At 36.9% G+C, this 18,581-nt stretch overlaps 1 protein-coding gene across 1 annotated transcript in view; it reads left to right on the top strand.

Moving 5' to 3' along the window:
- MBTPS2 (membrane-bound transcription factor peptidase, site 2) overlaps nucleotides 1-17,438 on the top strand; it is a 49,938-nt gene extending 32,500 nt beyond the window's left edge. Inside the window, exons 7-11 of the mRNA XM_008568396.1 lie at nucleotides 1,199-1,379; nucleotides 9,716-9,810; nucleotides 10,183-10,378; nucleotides 13,157-13,232; nucleotides 14,366-17,438. Of these exons, the coding sequence (XP_008566618.1) occupies nucleotides 1,199-1,379; nucleotides 9,716-9,810; nucleotides 10,183-10,378; nucleotides 13,157-13,232; nucleotides 14,366-14,588 (771 nt within the window). The 3' untranslated portion in view covers nucleotides 14,589-17,438. The remainder of the gene's footprint in view (nucleotides 1-1,198; nucleotides 1,380-9,715; nucleotides 9,811-10,182; nucleotides 10,379-13,156; nucleotides 13,233-14,365) is intronic.
- Nucleotides 17,439-18,581: the final 1,143 nt, after the last annotated feature.

Raw genomic sequence — 18,581 nt, 5'->3', positions numbered from 1 at the left:
TATACTTTCAAATCTGACAAATAATTTTTTGAAACCCACTAGCTTTTTTTTTTTTTTTTTTTTTTGGTGGCTGGCCAGGAAGGGGATCCAAACCCTTGACCTTAGTATTGTTATAACACCATGCACTAACAAACTGAGCTAACCAGCCAGTCTACATTGGCTTTTTTAAAAATACAATGAAAATTGTTTTTGTTCTGAGTTACTAAGACAGGATCAAGATTTTCTACCTGTAGTTTGTTGATAAAATGCATCATTTATCTTTACTGTTTATTCTTATATCTCTGCTTTTGAGTCAAATGTCTTCAATCCTAAAAATAACCATGAAACCTAGGCTATCCAGCCAGAACATTTTGTAGGAGTTTAAGTTAATGTCTTCAACTCTGTATTTCACTCCCTTAGACAGTAACTACTATAATGGCATCAAATCTTCTATTCAGACATTGGGAAGAGCAAAATCACCTTTATGAGCAATTGGCTTACATATTTACTGGGCTGATGATATTGTCTGCAGATTTGAGACTGTGTTTATATAAGGACTTGTCTTGTAGTTTTGTCCACTGAGGATATAGAAAAGTGAAGGCAGTCTAATGACTACATTCACATTTTTTTTTTTTTTTTTTTTTTTGCAGCTGACCAGTATGGGAATCTGAACCCTTGACCTTGATGTTATAACACCATGCTCTAACCAACTGAGCTAACTGGCCAGCCTGCAAAAACTTTTAATTAGCAGTGAAGGAAAAACTTTGTCATTTTAATATTAACAGTCAGCAAGTGGATTTTTTTTTTTTTTTAAAAGATGACCGGTAAGGGGATCTTAACCCTTGACTTGGTGTTGTCAGCACCACACTCACCCAGTGAGCAAACGGCCATCCCTATATGGGATCCGAACTCGTGGCCTTGGTGTTATCAGCACCACACTCTCCCGAGGGAGCCACAGGCTGGCCCAGCAAGTGGATTTTTTTTTCAGTTGTGAAAAATTCAAAGTGTTGGAGAATTGGGAAGAGCACCTATAATTGTTGTGTTTTATTTTGTTAATTTTCTAGAACTGTATGTTCTAGGTTCAAAGCTGAATTATTTTCTGCATTATTCAAAATAGTCTACGTAATTAACTCAGTGTCTTTAACTATTATTTGCTCAGATTAATCATAGCTTGTCTTCATACATTATCTGATTTGAGTTTGCTCTCTCTCTCCCCAAGGACTCACCTGCCATTGGACCCAGAGGCCTTTTTGTGGGAGACCTTGTCACCCATCTACAGGATTGTCCTGTTACTAATGTGCAAGATTGGAATGAATGTCTGGATACCATCACCTATGAGCCCCAAATTGGTTACTGTATAAGTGCATCAACTTTACAGCAGTTAAGCTTCCCAGTTAGAGGTGTGTATATTTCCTCAGTATAATATAATGCTTCAGGCACCAGGACCTGCCATTCACTAATCCTTACACCATGTCTCTAGATTTATTTTGTTCTAATCTTTTTAATGCAAATCAGTAAGGTAAATAGTTCCAAACTAATACACATTTTTCTTGGTAAGTTGGATACTAATAGGAGTATGTGTGTTTCCTTTATTACATATTGTTGTTGAACTTCTAAATACTTTTATAATATTATATTTGACTTTCAGTACTCTAGTATCTAATTCTTTCTACTTTCAAAAAATTTGTGTTAAATCAGCATTCAAGCTCAACCATAACCAACTAACTAAATTCTAGTAATTAAATACCCTCAATATAATATTATCTTTATGCATGTGTGTGTGTAGATATATAATAGTATCTTAATTTATTCTTCTATAATAAAAAGAAGTTAATATAAGTAGCAAGCAATTCTCCTTTCCATGAGTTTATGTCAGAACAGATAAACAACTGATAGTTAACAACCAAATAGATAAAATCAAAGCATAAGCATTCTATATTAACATATTGTTAGCCCAACACAGGTATGTAATAAGGAAAGATTAAAAGAAAAAAAATTTGGCAAACACAATCCCCACCTGAGATTTACTCTTTTGGCTGAAATATACCTAAACTTAAATAGTTGTAATGGTAGCTGTGTAGATGATGGCATGTCCAAAACTATTTGGGGTAGAGTTACGTTATGTATTTTATGTGGCAGACATCCAGAGGAAGTTATCTTGGTTCTGAAAATACCCCGTGAAGTCAGATATGTTGTTCTGGGCAGCAGGTGACAGGCCTATACCAAGTTTCTTCTCAGAACCGACTGAACTTATTTTGAGTTCTTTCAGCCCTGAAAAAGCCTCCCAACTCTATACAAAACGTGGGGAATCAAATTATTGAAAGTGTTGAAAAATACAAATTACCGTTACATAAGTGAAGAAATGCCCTGGATACTTGGCCACATCTACTGGTGTAGGGAAATGTGATTAATAATCAAGAATAATTTTACTAAGGTACTATGTACAAGGGCAAAGTAGTAAGAACTGATTTTTAAAATTTTTTTCAAATTTAGTCTCCTTATGTATAACCCATTTTTTAAGAACATTTTTTATTATAAAAAATGTTTAAACACATAAAAGTCAAGAGAATAGTAAAAATGAGCCCTTGTGTATCCTTCTCCCAGCTTCAGCAATTATCAAAATTTTGCCAGTTTTTTCATCTAAGCAACCCATTTAGGGGGTAAAATTTTAGAGAACATCCCAAGCATTCTGTCATTTCATTCATAAACTTTAGCCTGTCTTTAATAGATGATGACTCTTTAAAAATGACTGCAACACCGTTATCACACTTAACAAAATGAGCAATAATAATTCCTGATATTTAGTTTTCCTAACTTTTTTTATAGATAGCTTAAGTTGAATGATGTGCTTTCTAGATCTCTTTTAATTTATAACAATTCCCCAACTGTTTTTTGAAATGTCATTTCATTTTTGGAGAAACTGAGTCATTTGTTTTGTCAAATTTCCCATATTCTAGATTTTTCTGGTTGTATCTTACTGTCTTCATGTCACTAATGTGTTCAGATGTCTCCCAGTTTCCTATAAATTGCTAATTAGGTCTAGAGGCTTGATTAGATTCAGGATTCATTCTGGGTTTTTTGGCAAAAATACCTTATAGGTATTGTTCGGTAATTCCTATTGCATCATATAAGGAGATGCCCAGTGTCTGGTCATGTTAAAGTTGTTCAGTGGGCCAACCTGATTGTTTAAGATTGAAATATTTGTAAATTTCCCCTATTCTCAAGAGTTACTTGCCATCTTCCAAAACTTTTCAGATGACAGAAGGGTTGTATGTTATCTGCAAAGTGTTCTTCTTTAAGAGAAATAATCCATTATTTCACATTTCTTAAGCCCTTTTCATTTTCCTCTACTTTCTCTAAATTTGATGTAATCTATATTGAATTACAAAAGCCAAAGTGACACATTAATCAAAGCTCTCTCCAGTAGGATTGTTTTATTTAGGATGTCTGCATTTTCAGATGTTTAGGGTTTTGTCCTTTTCCTATCAGGCAGAATGTAAATGAAAATTTTCCCTGAAATACTGTGAAACTCTTTCCTTATTGATTTTTTGAGTATTTCAATATTATGAGTCACATGCTATATTTTGGAGGTGTTTGTTTAAACACCTAAAGCAGATATTACTTTTTCTGCACTAATGACAAATCAATCCCAAAATAATAATTCTTTATAATCTACTTCAGAATCAAACCCAAAATAATTCTTCAATATCTGTTTCATATCCTTAGGAGTGACTATATCAGTGTACATGCTTATTTTACATGACCATATCTGATAAACCTGTGCCTCTATTTAACCATTTTTAAATGGAGTGCATATAATTAGCCAGTTTAAAGGAATATTAATGACTATAAATGTCACTTAAGATAGATACTAGAGCTCACTGGGTGAGCGTGGTGTTGACAACACCAAGTCAAGGGTTAAGATCCCCTTACCGGTCATCTTTATTTTTTTTTATTTTTTTTATTTTTTATTTATTTATTTTTTTAAAGATGACCCACAGCCTTGGTGTTATCACCACACTCTCCCAAGTGAGCCAGGGGCCGGCCCTATACTAGATTAATTTTAATGGCAGGCTTTGCCACTGGGGCTATGGACATTTGAGAAAGCTATGGGGGGCTGGCCGGTTAGCTCAGTTAGAGTGTAGTATTATAACACCAAGGTCAAGGGTTTGGATCCCTATACTGGCCAGCCGCCAAAGAAGAAAAAGAAAAAGTATACTATCAATTGGTAGTATTTTACATGTTTCTAGGTAACTTTGTTATCCTTCATTTGGTGAAAGGGCCGGCCTGTGGCTCACTCGGTAGAGTGCGGTGCTGATAACACCAAGGCCGCGGGTTCGGATCCTATATAGGGATGGCCGGTTTGCTCACTGGCTGAGCGTGGTGCTGACAACACCAAGCCAAGGGTTGAGATCCCCTTACCGGTCATCTTTTTTTTAAAAAAAAAAATAAGTAGTGGTGAAAGATATGGCCAAATATGGTAATACAAGGTGGCCAGTAATCCAGGAGTTATTCATGTTCAATTTAGAGCAGAATTCAGTACATATAACTAAATTCTAGGAATTTACACCACTTCAGAACAATAAAGCCACCTTGGAAAGATCTAACCCTGGAAGTGCTTGTAAGCTGGCCTCTTATTTTCTGGCCTCTTATTTCATACCCTGACTCTCCCAGGTATAGTATTAAATTTTTTAAGATATTCCCTAAGATATTCATTAATTAAGGTATTAATTAAGCAGGCTAGATATTCTCCTGAAAATATTAATAGGTATATTTCTGGCAAATAAAATGTGGTTAATCTACCTGAAATGATTATACTTTTTATGAAATTGTTGGGACCTGCATTTTTCTTCTGTTAACCCTTTCCCTTTTGTTTTTTAAACATTTACCTGCTTAACTGTGAACATCACCAGTACAGCCAAGGCTGGTCCAAGTCTACTTCTGCCCTTGGTGCATGGGGCAAGCCTAAGTGGCTTGTCCCAAAGGCTCTTTGGAGATTAAATGGTCTGTCTGGGAAGCTCCAAACAAGGACATCAGATGAGAGCTTGGAGCCTTTTGCACCTGGAATAGTTCTCTGGTCTCATTCTGGGTCAAAACAAAACAAAAACTTTTCCCCCATTTATATTCAAGCCCCTGCTTTTAGGATTGCTAGGTATCCATATGCCACTTAGTTATTTGAATAGAACTGAAAGCTACAGGCAACTAATTTGGCTCTTTTGGGGGACTGTTTTCCTAACAAGGAGTTTGCATCCTCTCTCTTTAGATTGAGGAGGCACTCTTTATTTCCTATATGCATAAAGCCAAATTCCTTTTTTCTTTCCTTAAAGCATCATCTTGAGTAAGGAAAACTGTCCTCAACAAGTCCAGCATTTGTACTACATTTTAAGGAATATGAGACAGAATACTAAAGGCAACTGCCACTTAAAATGAAGCCGTGAGCCCAGACTCAAGCATTCCCCTTAACCAGCCTATATTCCTATTCAAAGAAGGTGAGGGTATATGCCCTTACTTGCCTGGCAATGGGAATATTGTACTGCCTTACATGTCTGTAACTGAGGTGAGAAAAGGCCCGTCTTGATCTAGTTTAAGGTAATAAAAGGAAAACTCTGGGCATCTTTTCCACAAACTTTGAGTACTCAGATTGTTTTTATGCCCTAATCTTCTCTAATATTTGAAAGAAAACATGTCTTGTTTCCCATTGTGTACATCAAGGTATGATCCAAGGTTTCTTTGCTATGCTAAATTGAAGAGTGAGAGTGTATGTATATGTGTGTGTGTGTATATACTCGTGTGTGTGCGCATATGTGTGTATTTATAATTTTTTAACTACTTGTTACTAGGCAATGCTGGTGTAAAGTCTACGATAGAACTGAGAATAAATAGGCTTGTCTCCCCGTGTTAGCCCTCTAGCTATGCTTATATATTTAATAAGCTAGGGTAAGAAAATTGTTCAGTCAGTTCATTTTAGAGATATAGAAAGTGGTAAGGACTGTGAACGATAGATTGAAAAAGTCTCTTCTCTCCAGCCTTATTCCAAAATCACCTCTTGTCTAGACCATTGTTTGAAGACCAGACTATTTCTACGACTGTCCTAGGGCCCATCTTAGTGTGCATTCAGAATATACAGGTTCTCGTGGTGGTAGAATTATGAAACTGCTCTGGCCTTAAATTTTTCTAATTGTCTCCCAGACTGGGGACATTTAAAAGACAATTTTAATCTTCTAGAGTTAAATTGAACCCGTGAATGCCTTGAGACATTCCATTGCAGTCTTGAATCCTCCTTCCAAAGTAGAATTGGATTGGCCTCTCATGATTGATAGAAGTACACTGATGTAAAAAATTATTTGTGGCGTTTCCATCTTATAGATAAAGAATTGAGTCACAGAAATTGGTTAAGTTGCTGGTCCTTTGTGTGACCCAGTAGAAAAGATTCTAAAATAAAATATTTTTTAAGGGGCTGGCCAGTTAGCTCAATTAGTTAGAGCATGGTTCTATATATATTTTTTTTAGGCCTGTAACTTTAAAAAAAAATTGATATACAGAGAAATATCAAGTTTACTTCTCACATGGAAACAAAATATTTAAGTCTTTATTGGAAAATTCTGTATGTCAGGAGGTACTTAATCTTGTCAGGGAGGTCACAGCCATGGATTTATATTTTGGTTAGAATAATCACCAAAGGAAGAAGCCCTAACCCAGAGATCACAAATTGGTGGTAGCTTAGAGGCCAAATCCAGCCTTAGTAAATGCATTTGCTTTGTCTTACACTGTGTTTTTTACATTTTTAATTGACTGCCAATATTTAAACTTCAAGAGGTTTCACATGAGGGCCCAGATCTCTGATTTCTCTTGGAACAAATGGAAGATGTCAATTCTGAGCCCCAGGTTGAGTGACCTGGCTGCTAACCACTTAGAACAGGGTATGTATTTTCTAATTTACCACAGTCCCTACCCTTCCTATTTTTTCCACACATGATCCACTTCATTTATTTGGTACCTGCTTGGCTCCTTTAAGCATTTGTATTATCAGACCTGCTGTATCAATAGTGATATCAAGTCCTTGACTTCCAATTCTGTATTGTACACAATCCTCCAAGAAAAGTTAGTGATTAAGCATTAGTTGTAGATTGTTTAAAATAATTACTAACACAAAGGCAGGTGATGTAGAACATTGTTTATGTACTCAGTGTTTATTGAGTAATCCACTTTATGTGAGGGACTGAGAAGCTATTCCCTCAAGGAACTCCCAGTCTTGCCAAAGAAACAGGCCATACCAAGATTATTACAGTAAAAGATTAAATTTAAGTAATGACAGGAAATGGTGGGAGTTGGAGGAGATGATGACAGTCAGTCTTGACTGAGGAGATGAAGGCAGGTTTCACAGCAGCAGCCCTTAAGCTGGGCCTCAACGGTGAGTCTAATTTTAGGAGGCCAACATGGACCTGAATTTAAGAACCAGAGAACAAACAGTGCTCAGGAAACTGCAGTAATTCAGTTTAGCAAGAGAACAGCAGAAGATAAGGTGGTAAAACAAAGTGGAGGTCTGTAAGTTTTGGGCTGTGGAGTTTAGACTTTATTGGGGAACAGTGCAGAGTCTTTGGAAATTTCAGATTAGAGAGATGATATTCTTGGAGTTCTACATTGGAAGATTAATCTGAAGCATTCCATATGTGTAGGGCAAGGTTGCATATAGTAGCCAGGTGGGGTGCAAACAGACTTGTTAGGTCAGGTGAGAAGGAGTCTGCACTCAAGTGGGAGTAGATAAGGAGAAAAATAATGTGGAGGTAAAAATTGGTGGGACTAGGCAACTGATCAAAGAGAACATTGAGGGCGTTAACCTGGATTGATAAAAATAAAAATCGTAAAAAGCTTTTTAACTTATACTTTACCATTAGGGCTAATGAGTGATATAGGCACAAGTTTGACTTTGCCATTAGATTCACAATTTGCTTTAATATTGTAAATACTACTAATTACTCAAAATTAAATACCCATTCAGTTATGATTTTAAAAAAAAAAAGAGAAAAACTACCTACCCAGGGTTGGCCAGTTAGCTCACTTGGGTGAGCATGATGCTAACACCAAAGTCAAGGGTTCAGATCCCTGTATCAGCCAGTAAAAAAAAAAAAAAAAAAAATACCCACACAGCCAACTAATGCAAAGGGAAAATTGATGCATCACTTAGTTTGCTTTGCCCCTGTTTTGTTCTTCACTCTGTGTTAGTCAAGGACAGATAACAAGACTGTGTGACTAGGGAAGATCCAGTATAACTAATACAAGATATGTTCCTCAAATAATCTAGTAAAACAAACAAAAAACTATTTAAAAAGCAAGCAAGCAAAAACTCTTGGCTGACAGATGAAATCCTTGAAAATTACATTGCATATTGACTAACATTTTCACGCTAAGTGCTCCTGAAGGCACTTGTAATAGAAAACCTTTTGGAGTACTAGAAAATGGGGATAACTTTACTCTTGAGTCTGTCCTCCTAAGCTCATCTGAGTGTGGTAGTTTGTAGTTAAGATTCAAATTTAAGTGGTCCTTACCACACATCAGCTTATGCTTTACCAATTTTTTTTTTTTTTTTTTTGTCCTTTTTGAGACCAGCCGCACCATGCTCAGCCAGTGAGTGCACTGGCGGTCATCCCTATATAGGATCCAAACCCACAGCGGGAGCGCTGCCGCGCTCCCAGCGCTGCACTCTCCTGAGTGCGCCACAGGCTCGGCCCTATGCTTTACCAATTTGATGTGTTGAATGCAGGAAACCTTCCAAAATAAATGCATGAAATCATTTTTTTTGTCCCACCTGTATCAGTGATTTAGCTTCCTTATTCTTCCCCAGATACGAGTGAAGCAGTCCACCAAAGAACTTTAAAAAATAAATAAATAATGGAAATAAACAGTTGCCCCATTTCTGTTGTCTTTCAAAAATGGTACCTTGGGACGGCCCGCTGGCGCACTGGATAGTGCGCCGCTTGGGAAGCGCGGTGGCGCTCCCGCCTGAGGGTTCGGGTCCCACATACAGACCAGTTCCCGCTCACTGGCTGAGCGAGGCGCGGGAGCAACACCGAGGGTTGCGATCCCATTGCCGGTCCCCGGTCCGGTACGGGGGCAACACTGAGGGTTGCGATCCGTGGCCGGACACGGAAAAAGACAAAAGACAAAAAAAAAAAAAAATGGTACCTGGATTACTGGTATGCAGGCAAATATGTGTACATCTTTGGGTCAAATTGGGTTTTCCTGGTTCTGTGGGGAAAGCCCCAAAGTAAGCCTGGAGGTAGAGTAGGTTTTTTGGATATAATGGAGATGTCCTTAGTGGTGAGAGTCTCTTAGGTCCTCTGGCCCCCTCTGCTAACACCACAGTACAGGAATTCAGAAGTAATGTTGGATCAGTGGCATTAGGGCATATATTAGTGGCTCACTAAATATTTGTGCTCGGCCAGCTGGAGTTATTATTGCAAAACCTGAGACCCTGGAACTTCAGTTTTATGGCTGGATAAGTTTATATGAGGACAACTAACCTGCGGTAAGTGCTGCTTCATGATTTCAAATTGGATGGATCTCTTTTTGTGATGTGAAATCAAACTGCAGTGAGTAGCTGTCAAGCTGAACTCTGAATTATTTAGTTGCTTCCAAATTCATATGCCATTTTACTCTTTTTGTCTTAAAAGCAAAATTTTTATTACAAATATACTTCTACGTAACAGATTCTAATAACCACTGTATTTCTCTTTAGCATACAAGCGGCTAGATGGTTCCACTGAATGCTGTAACAATCACAGCCTCACAGATGTGTGCTTTTCCTACAGAAATAATTTTAATAAGCGTTTGGTAAGTTGTCCCTGAGGCAGTCTTGCTTATCTGATGTAACTGCTACAAAATGAACATATAGAACTAAAACAGAATCTATTAAAACTTCTCCGTTTAGTTCTATTTACCTTGTATCATTTATTAAAATCTGTACAATTCAGATGTCACATTTCATCTGAAAATCTTAAAAAAAATTATAGTGGTAATATTTTATTTGGCCAAAGTAGGGTACTTGAATCTACTTTATAGTAGGTACAAATATATGGCAGTGCTTTTTTATGAACTTCATTCCTAACATGCTAGGTGACATGAAAAATATTGAAGGAATGTCACTTGGATTTTTATTCTTAATAAATCATTTATAATATTGATTAACTAATATTTTATTTATAGCATACATGTCTGCCTGCCCGGAAAGCAGTTGAAGCCACCCAAGTTTGTAGAACCAATAAAGATTGTAAAAAAAGCTCAAGTTCAAGTTTCTGTATAATACCTTCTTTAGAAACTCACACTCGCTTAATAAAAGTGAAACATCCACCTCAAATTGATATGTTGTACGTAGGACATCCACTGCATCTTCACTACACAGGTGGGTACCATTGTGGTAGACCCTTGGAAAATCATTAATATCACATATGTTCTCAGTGGTAGAAACTCAGTACAAATCCTTGCATTATTTGTATTTATTATAAATTTGATCACTTATCAATGTCTTGTTAACTTGTTGTGAAGCATTACATGAAGTTTAGGCAGGAAGAAGATAATCTGAATTTATAAAGCAAGATGGAGCTGAATCCCATGCCTGCCTATGGAGTGCGACTCATTTTTCCTTCCCCACTATTTATGCCCAAGTCAAATAGATGATCTCTCAGATGTTCTCTGAGAGTTTAATATATCCAAGCTCCCCCAAATAGTGGCAAGAGCAGCATACCCTAGAGAATAACAGGATGCATAGGGATGTGACTATAATTTATGCGTGATACATGAATTTTATATGAATATAATTTCAAAAGTGGGCCAGCATAATCATTTTAACAGTGGCAACATGATTGGAATAAGTCTAAAGCTTCTCCATATGGCTGAAGATCATATAGTCTAACTCATTTTGTTGTACAAGATTTTTTATGTTACTTTTTTTTTTTATAACAGTGTACCATACAGGTCACCCACTCAAAGTGTACAATTCAGTGGTTTTTAATATATTCAGAGTTGTGCAACCACCACCACAATCTAGTTCCTAAAGATTTTCATCACCCCAAACAGAAACCCCATACCCAATTAAGCAATCTCTCCCCAATATCCTTCAGCCCTTAGCAACCACTAATCTACTTTCTGTTTCTATGAATTTGCCTGTTCTGGACATTTCATATAAATGGAATATTTTGTGACTGGCTTCTTTCATGTAGCATAATCTTTTTTAATGTAATTGTACATATTTGTGGGGTACAGTGTGTTATCTCAATACATGCATATATTGTGCAATGATTCACTTAGGGTAGATAGCATATCCATCAACTGAACATCTATCTTTTCTTTGTGGTGATTATAGTCAAGATCCTCTTTTCTAGCTGTTTAGAAATAGGCAATACAGGGCCGGCCCAGTGGCGCACTGCTACAGTGCGCCGCTTGGGAGCGCAGCGGCACTCCCGCCGAGGGTTCGGATCCCACATACAGACCGGCCGCTCACTGGCTGAGCGAGGTGCAGGGGCAGCGCTGAGGGTTGCGATCCCGTTGCCGGTCCCGGTCCAGTGCGGGTGCGACACTGAGGGTTGCGATCCGTTGCCGGTCACGAAAAAAGAAAAAAAAAAAAAAAAAAAAAAATAGGCAATACAATATTACTAGCTCTAGTCAGCCTAGAACACCGGAACTTATTCTTCATGCCACCTCTTCCCCTCCCCGCAACCCTCCTTCCCTTCCCAACCTCTGGTAACCATTATTCTACTCTCTACTTCTACGGGAACCACTTTTTTTTTTCTTAGATTCCACATATGAGTGAGATCATGTGGTATTTGTCTTTCTGTGCCTGGCTTACTTCATTTAACATGATGGTCTCCAGTTCCATCCACTGTTGCTGCAAATGACAGGATTTCATTTTCTTTTTATAGATGAATAGTATTCCATTGTGTATATATACCAGGGTTTTTTTATCCATTCATCTGTTGATGGGCAGTTATGTTGATTCCATCTCTTAGCTATTGTGAATAGGCATGTAGCATAATGATTTTAAGGTTCATCCATGTTGTAGCATGAATCAGTACTTCATTTCTTCTTTTTTTTTTTTGTCTTTTGTCTTTTTCCGTGTCCGGCAACAGATCGCAACCCTCAGTGTTGCCCCCCGTACCGGACCGGGGACCGGCAATGGGATTGCAACCCTCGGTGCTGCTCCCACGCCTCGCTCAGCCAGTGAGCGGGAACCGGTCTGTATGTGGGATCCGAACCCTCGGGCGGGAGCGCCACCGGGCCGGCCCCAAGTACTTCATTTCTTCTATGGCCAAATAATATTCCATTGTTTGGATAGACCACGTTTTCTTTATTCATTCATCAGTTGGTGGATATGTGTGTTTTATGTTAATCTTTTTTTTGGGGGGGGGCAGCTGGCCAGTACGGCGATCCAAACCCTTGACCTTGGTGTTATAACACCTTGCTCTAACCAGCTGAGCTAACCGGCCAGCCCTGATGTTTCTTTAAAAGGCTCTCTCATTGCTTCTATATTCATATCCTGAAATGCAACCAGGGTCATTTTTCTTATTAGTTTGACACTAAATGACTCTAGACTGCAAATATTAAATACAGCCTCAACAAATGAAGAAACCTCCCAAGTTGTGGCAATTCAGAAATGTGTACTGTGGGTTCTGCCTAATTACAGGTAGTTTTTAATGAACAAAAACAGGATTATAGAATCCACAGAGTTAGAAGAGACTTTAAAAATTCCCTCATCTTAATTTTTGTTTTAGCAGTGAAGAAAAAACCAAGATCACAAAGAGGTTAACTAGCATAGTAGTTGCAGTAAATGTGATTTTAAGGTTATACCTCTTTGAAGGTAAAGACTCTTGATGTAAATTATAGTAATTTTTTTTTGTCAGTCTCTGTATTTGGTAATTATACTTGGTATACAGTCATCTTTATCTTACTCTCACCTCAAAATATAATTACACACTGGGATATGAATTTTTTCATCCTATTATTTTATTAGATGTTCTAGAATAATCAATTGCTTTTATATGTGAGCCTGCCTGCATTTGTTTAGGAAGGGCTTTTTCAACTGATGTAATCGACTAGTCCAATTTTTGACCATATGTAAAATTTATAATGCTGTTGTTTATCTGATATGAGTAATATTCCTTATTTGTTGTTTTTCTTTTTTTAGTGAGCATCACCAGTTTTATCCCACGTTTCAACTTTCTGAGCATAGATCTGCCAGTGGTTGTGGAGACATTTGTCAAGTATCCTTACTGTTGTGAAAAATGTTTTAAAAGTGTGTTACTTGGAGCTTGGTCAGTTTTACCTTGAATAGAGCATTACAAGGATAGGCCTTAAAGTATCACTTAATTGCTAACAACTAAAAAAGAGACCTGAACGTTGAAAGAGATCAGACTGTACCTAGGAGGGAAGAAGTCAGAGGAGAAAGATTGATCAGAGAGAGAGAAATGTTAAGATGTGGAAAGGAAGGAACCCAGAATACAAATTGAGAATTGAATTTATAAGTCTAAAATCTTTAAGTAAGTTTATAAAGGATGAAAGCTTCAATTACTATGAGGTAATGAATTCTGCCCCACCTGAGCCTGTTAGTTTTGACCAAACCAGGAACTACATAAATCCATCCCACTAGTCCCAGGGAGAATTGAGTAAGGATAATCAAACTGGTTTCCACTACTAAAAGAACAATTCAGAGGACAAAATCTCATGTGGTCTTTAGAATATTATGTTGTATATAAAAGATGAATTTTTTTTTTAAATTGATTATTATGTAGAATTGAATTAATGGAAAGTTTTGGAAGGGTTCTTTATTTTTGTTCCTTCAAATCTTTTTAATTTCTTTCCTCAATGATTTGCAAAAAAATGAAAAGGAAAACAAATGAGCAGTTACTAAAAAAATGTGTACCATCAAGATTGTGTCTCATAGACTCTGCAGCTTTGTCACAGAGAAACTTATGCTGTGACCTTACAGATGACAGTACAATAAAATAGGGCTCAAGGGCCAAAATCTGTGTTTCCTAATACAAATAATACTTTATAAAGGTTAAAAAGTAATTTTTCCCTTATTTCTTTCCCCTTTCTTTCCTTTGTTGTTTCATCAAAGGATTAGAAAAACTTGGTCTTCCTAGGAGTTCATTATAGATTGGCTTAGTTTGTAAGTGGTTGGCCTTTATTTTCCTAGTCAAGGTTTTTGAACTTCAAAATAATATAAGCTCATTTGTTTTAAATAGTAGAGATCTAAGAAGGAATGGGAGAGATTTAAAGAAAGTAAAGAAGTCAACTGTAATCTCAAATTCATAGTAAAACATCTTCTTCTGAGTCACAGAAATGTGGTTTCCACCCAGACGTCACAGTCAGCTTCTTAACTGATTTTAACCAGGTACCTGATTTCCCTCTCAGGAGCTCTGGCTATTGTTAATGCAGTGCCCTGCTTTGCTTTGGACGGACAGTGGATTTTAAACTCTTTCCTGGATGCCACCCTTACCTCAGTGGTTGGAGACAGTGATGTCAAAGATCTAATAGGATTTTTCATCTTGCTTGGTGGCAGTGTACTTTTGGCTGCCAACGTTACCCTAGGACTCTGGATGGTTACAGCACGGTAATATTTGCACTCATGTGACAGAATCTTTGAGTTAACAATATGCAGCTATGTGGTAATATCCATTGCCATTGAAATCCTTACTTGGTATGAAATATAAAGTGTTCCCTTAAAATTACATCGTAACCAACAACTTTGAGCTCCTCCTATATCCAGATTACCCAAACTCTGTGGTGGAGGATGAGCAGGAGAACTAAAAGGCATAGTCCCTCATTGCATTTTACTTTTACAGACTGAATGTACACACTTCAGATGCTCGTAGAACAATTTCTAAACAAGTGCAAATGTATGTAATACCGTTTTTTGTGACTACATATCGTGTTGAAATAATATAAAGGAGAACAGAATTGGGTGGAATTAATCAGGAAAAACTTCTTGAAAAAGCATCATTAATCAAGATTTGAAGGAGACCAGACTTTGGCCAAGTGGAAGGATGAGTGTTTTCTTGGCCTATATCTCTTGTCCTTTTCTTGTTTGAAAAGTATTTTAAAATTTAATGTGTATTATTTTGTATTCTGAAAACTGACGTCTGGTTACAACTAAATTAATAAGATTCTGTAAAAGAATCTACTGACATGAAAGGGAAAATCTTTGTAACATGATGCCAAATAAACAAACAAGGTAAGAAGTAGGGCCTATGATATCATGAGGCATGTTTTGCCCCACAAGAGTTGCCTCTTTGATAATGTCTCCACCCCCTCACAAAGCAGCACTAGCCTTGACATTAAGAGTGAGCTGCAGGAAGTGTCTCACCAGCAGCATGTGAGCTGAGGCAGTTAGGCTTGAACCTCAGAACTGAGCCTGGTCTTACAGACCACAGGGTCTTCAGCAGTCCTGGTTACCATTCTTGAGAGAGTTTTGAAGCTTGGAACTCTTCCAGGGTAGACATTTTCTCTTGTGCTGCTGAGGCCTTCTGGGGCCTAGCTCCTAGGTTCCTGTCTTCAAGAAGCAACAACCAAAAACCCTGAGCCATACTCTGTCCTCACCAGCAGCTCCCATGTTTCTCTGTGTCGGGTGATTAAACACCTAGTCCCTGCTTTCCATCTCTCCCCTAAGCTACCTCTGTGGGTCCACAGAAGACTTGGTAGTATAGTGAGAATGGCTACATACGAGTACAAGTGTGGATTTGCCAGAGCCTGGGAACTGACTTGAACCCAAAAGAGCCACACCTAGTTTGAGGTCTTGTCGAGTGGAAATGCAGCCCTGGGAAATTTTGGAAGTCAACAAGCCAGTGTGAAGTTGTTGGTCTTAGAAGTGTATGAACATGCTGTCTCTTTGATGAAAAATACATACTTCTCTCATACACTCAAAAGTGATAAAAGGCAATAACTCATTAATAGCCATGTAGCCAGCTTCTTCACTCAGTGAGGCATTCCATGGGGTTACCTTTTTTAGATCACCGAGTTGCTCTTTAAACACTAAAACTTTTTAATCATTTTAAGAAACTTTTTAGATTGTATTACAAATTTGCTTTCTTAAAACAGAAATTATATATTGAATATAATTTTAACATTTTATTATTGACTCAGGTCATCAGTTAATACCAGTACTAAAAACCATACAAATTATTGGTTTATCCCAGAAAATATGGCATTTGTTCTATCCTTAGGTAGACAGTCATTCAGGATTAAAATGTATTTGCATAGTAACGTTTAGACCTGTTCAGGTAGTAGAGCTTGGGGAATGCCATGAACTACTTATATAATTAATTCAGTTACATGCACTAAGCAATTTACTAATTAAATGTTGTATATGTGCAAGCCAGTTTTTAAAAAACAAAAATTTTTAATAGAGGAAATTCTATTCATTAACTTCTTTTTCTAGGTTAAAAAAAACAACAACAAAATCTCACTTTATTTTAGCTGTTAAATGTCTTGGTCTGTTGATCTATAGTGTCAGGGTTTGGGAACCACTCTACTAGGAAATTGAGCAGATCAGTACCATTTGTATAGAAGTGGCCTCATTGTGGAAGAAAGGAAATATTGTTGTTTCTTCAGCTTGATTGTGGGCACTTCTAGAGCAAGGACCATGTCATATTTATCTTTGCATCCCTGGCACGGTGCATGAGACATCATAAGTACCTAATAAATGTGGTTGAATGGATAACGATTAGTGTTATTTATGGATTAGAAAAGCATGTTTCTATTTAAGTAAGCTGTAAAAAGTACTATTGACTATTTACTGTAAATATATGTTAACATAAAAAAATAACCTGGAAGGTCTTGTGTCCCTGGTGTATTATCATCTTTATGGAAAGAATCCATTTTGGTTTCTGTAGAGTGATTAGAAAAAAAATGAATTATTTTAAGGATTTGAAGAAAGTGCTCATTCTGTGTTGTCACTTTATTCAACAGTAAAACTTTATACTGTGTTCCTACTCTGCATTGTTTACAAGTTTGAGAGTTCTTTTTGTAATCACCTACAATCTGTTAAAAACGTATATATTCTTTTCAGCATCTCAGTTTGGTCAAGCTAAACTTGACCTTTTGATAATCACTCTTATAGGTCATTGTCTGTTCTAACAACAAATTGTAAACATGTGCTTCATAGATATGTGGCTTTCAGTCATCATTTTGTACTATGATATTTATTGAATGTCCACATAGTAATGGTGCACAGGTATTTTTTTCTATAAATCTTTTGATTGTGTTGTAATTCATTCCTAAGCTTTAACTTGAAGATATCATTATTGCCAGCATTTGATGTTTAGCAATAAAAGCATAAATATGTACCAGCATTTTATGTTAATCATCATCTATGTGTTGTCTTTTTAAAAAAAAATTGTACTCTTTCCTATCAAAATTTTTCCCATTATATAAAGATCTTATTTGTTTTTAAATTCTTGATTCTAAAAGCAGCTTTCAGTTTTCATTCATAGAATCTGTAAGAATGTTGTTATAGGCCTCAGGAAGAAGTCATTTAAATGAGGCTCCTGTTCTCTCACTACTGTTTTGGAAATGGCCAGTTTATGGATGAAGAAAGAAGACTATTATGTTTACTTTGATTTGTGTCCAATATAAACATACACACAGAGACACACACACATGCACACTTTCTAGGTTATTAAGGGCCAGATAAAATAGGCAGGCAATTTGTGGTGGGAAAGGGGGAGGGGGAGGGGGGTTAAGGGAGGAATTGGTAAAGGGCCACAAAAAATGATTATATAATGTTGAATATACTAATTATCCTGATTTGATATCACATATCACACACAGGTATTGATACTCTGTATCCCACAGATATGTACAATCACTTATGTTTCAATTTAAAAAAATAAACCAATAGGCTGGGAATTTTACCCAGTTCCTGATTATCTAGCCTCATTCCACTTCTCACCTCTGATCCTGTTACACCACAGTTAAGAGCCATCAGACTAGATGACTGATTATATAAACCACTTTTTTTTAAGAACAACTTTATTGAGATATAATTAAATACCATACAGATCACCTACTTAAAGTGTGCAATTCAGTGTAAGTCATTTTTCTTTTAATGTCTGATTAAACAATAGTATATGTGTGCTTTAGTAAAATCTAACCTTTTAAGTAAACGTATATGTGATATTTCACAACTTTTTAACTCTTGAGTGGCCTCCATCACTGGAATAGAGTTGACTAACACATTTATTTTTAAGGTGAAATGTGGATATACTTTGAGGCAGTATGTCTTTTTAATCAGGGCATGTGCAAGCTACTCTTGCTGTTTAGGCCATACTAATTTAAATATCCATTGTATAGTTTATCAGACCATGGCAGATGAATTCAATGAAATGAAAGCCTCTATTTTAGAACCTAATACTACAGTAGGTTATACTCAGGGTGGAGGTAGAAAAAGGTTGTAATTTTTTACAATTTTTAGAGGAAGTTGTAATTCTAACTACCAAGCAGGTTATATTGTGTAATTTAATTTCCCATTAAAACACCCTTATTTTGGGCTGGCCCTGTGGCTCACTCGGGAGAGTGTGGTGCTGATAACACCAAGGCCACGGGTTCGGATC

The sequence above is a fragment of the Galeopterus variegatus genome, unplaced genomic scaffold (genome assembly GCF_000696425.1).
Source record: "Galeopterus variegatus unplaced genomic scaffold, G_variegatus-3.0.2 Scaffold406, whole genome shotgun sequence".
NCBI lineage: Eukaryota > Metazoa > Chordata > Mammalia > Dermoptera > Cynocephalidae > Galeopterus > Galeopterus variegatus.
This window is presented reverse-complemented; position numbering and strand designations above follow the sequence as displayed.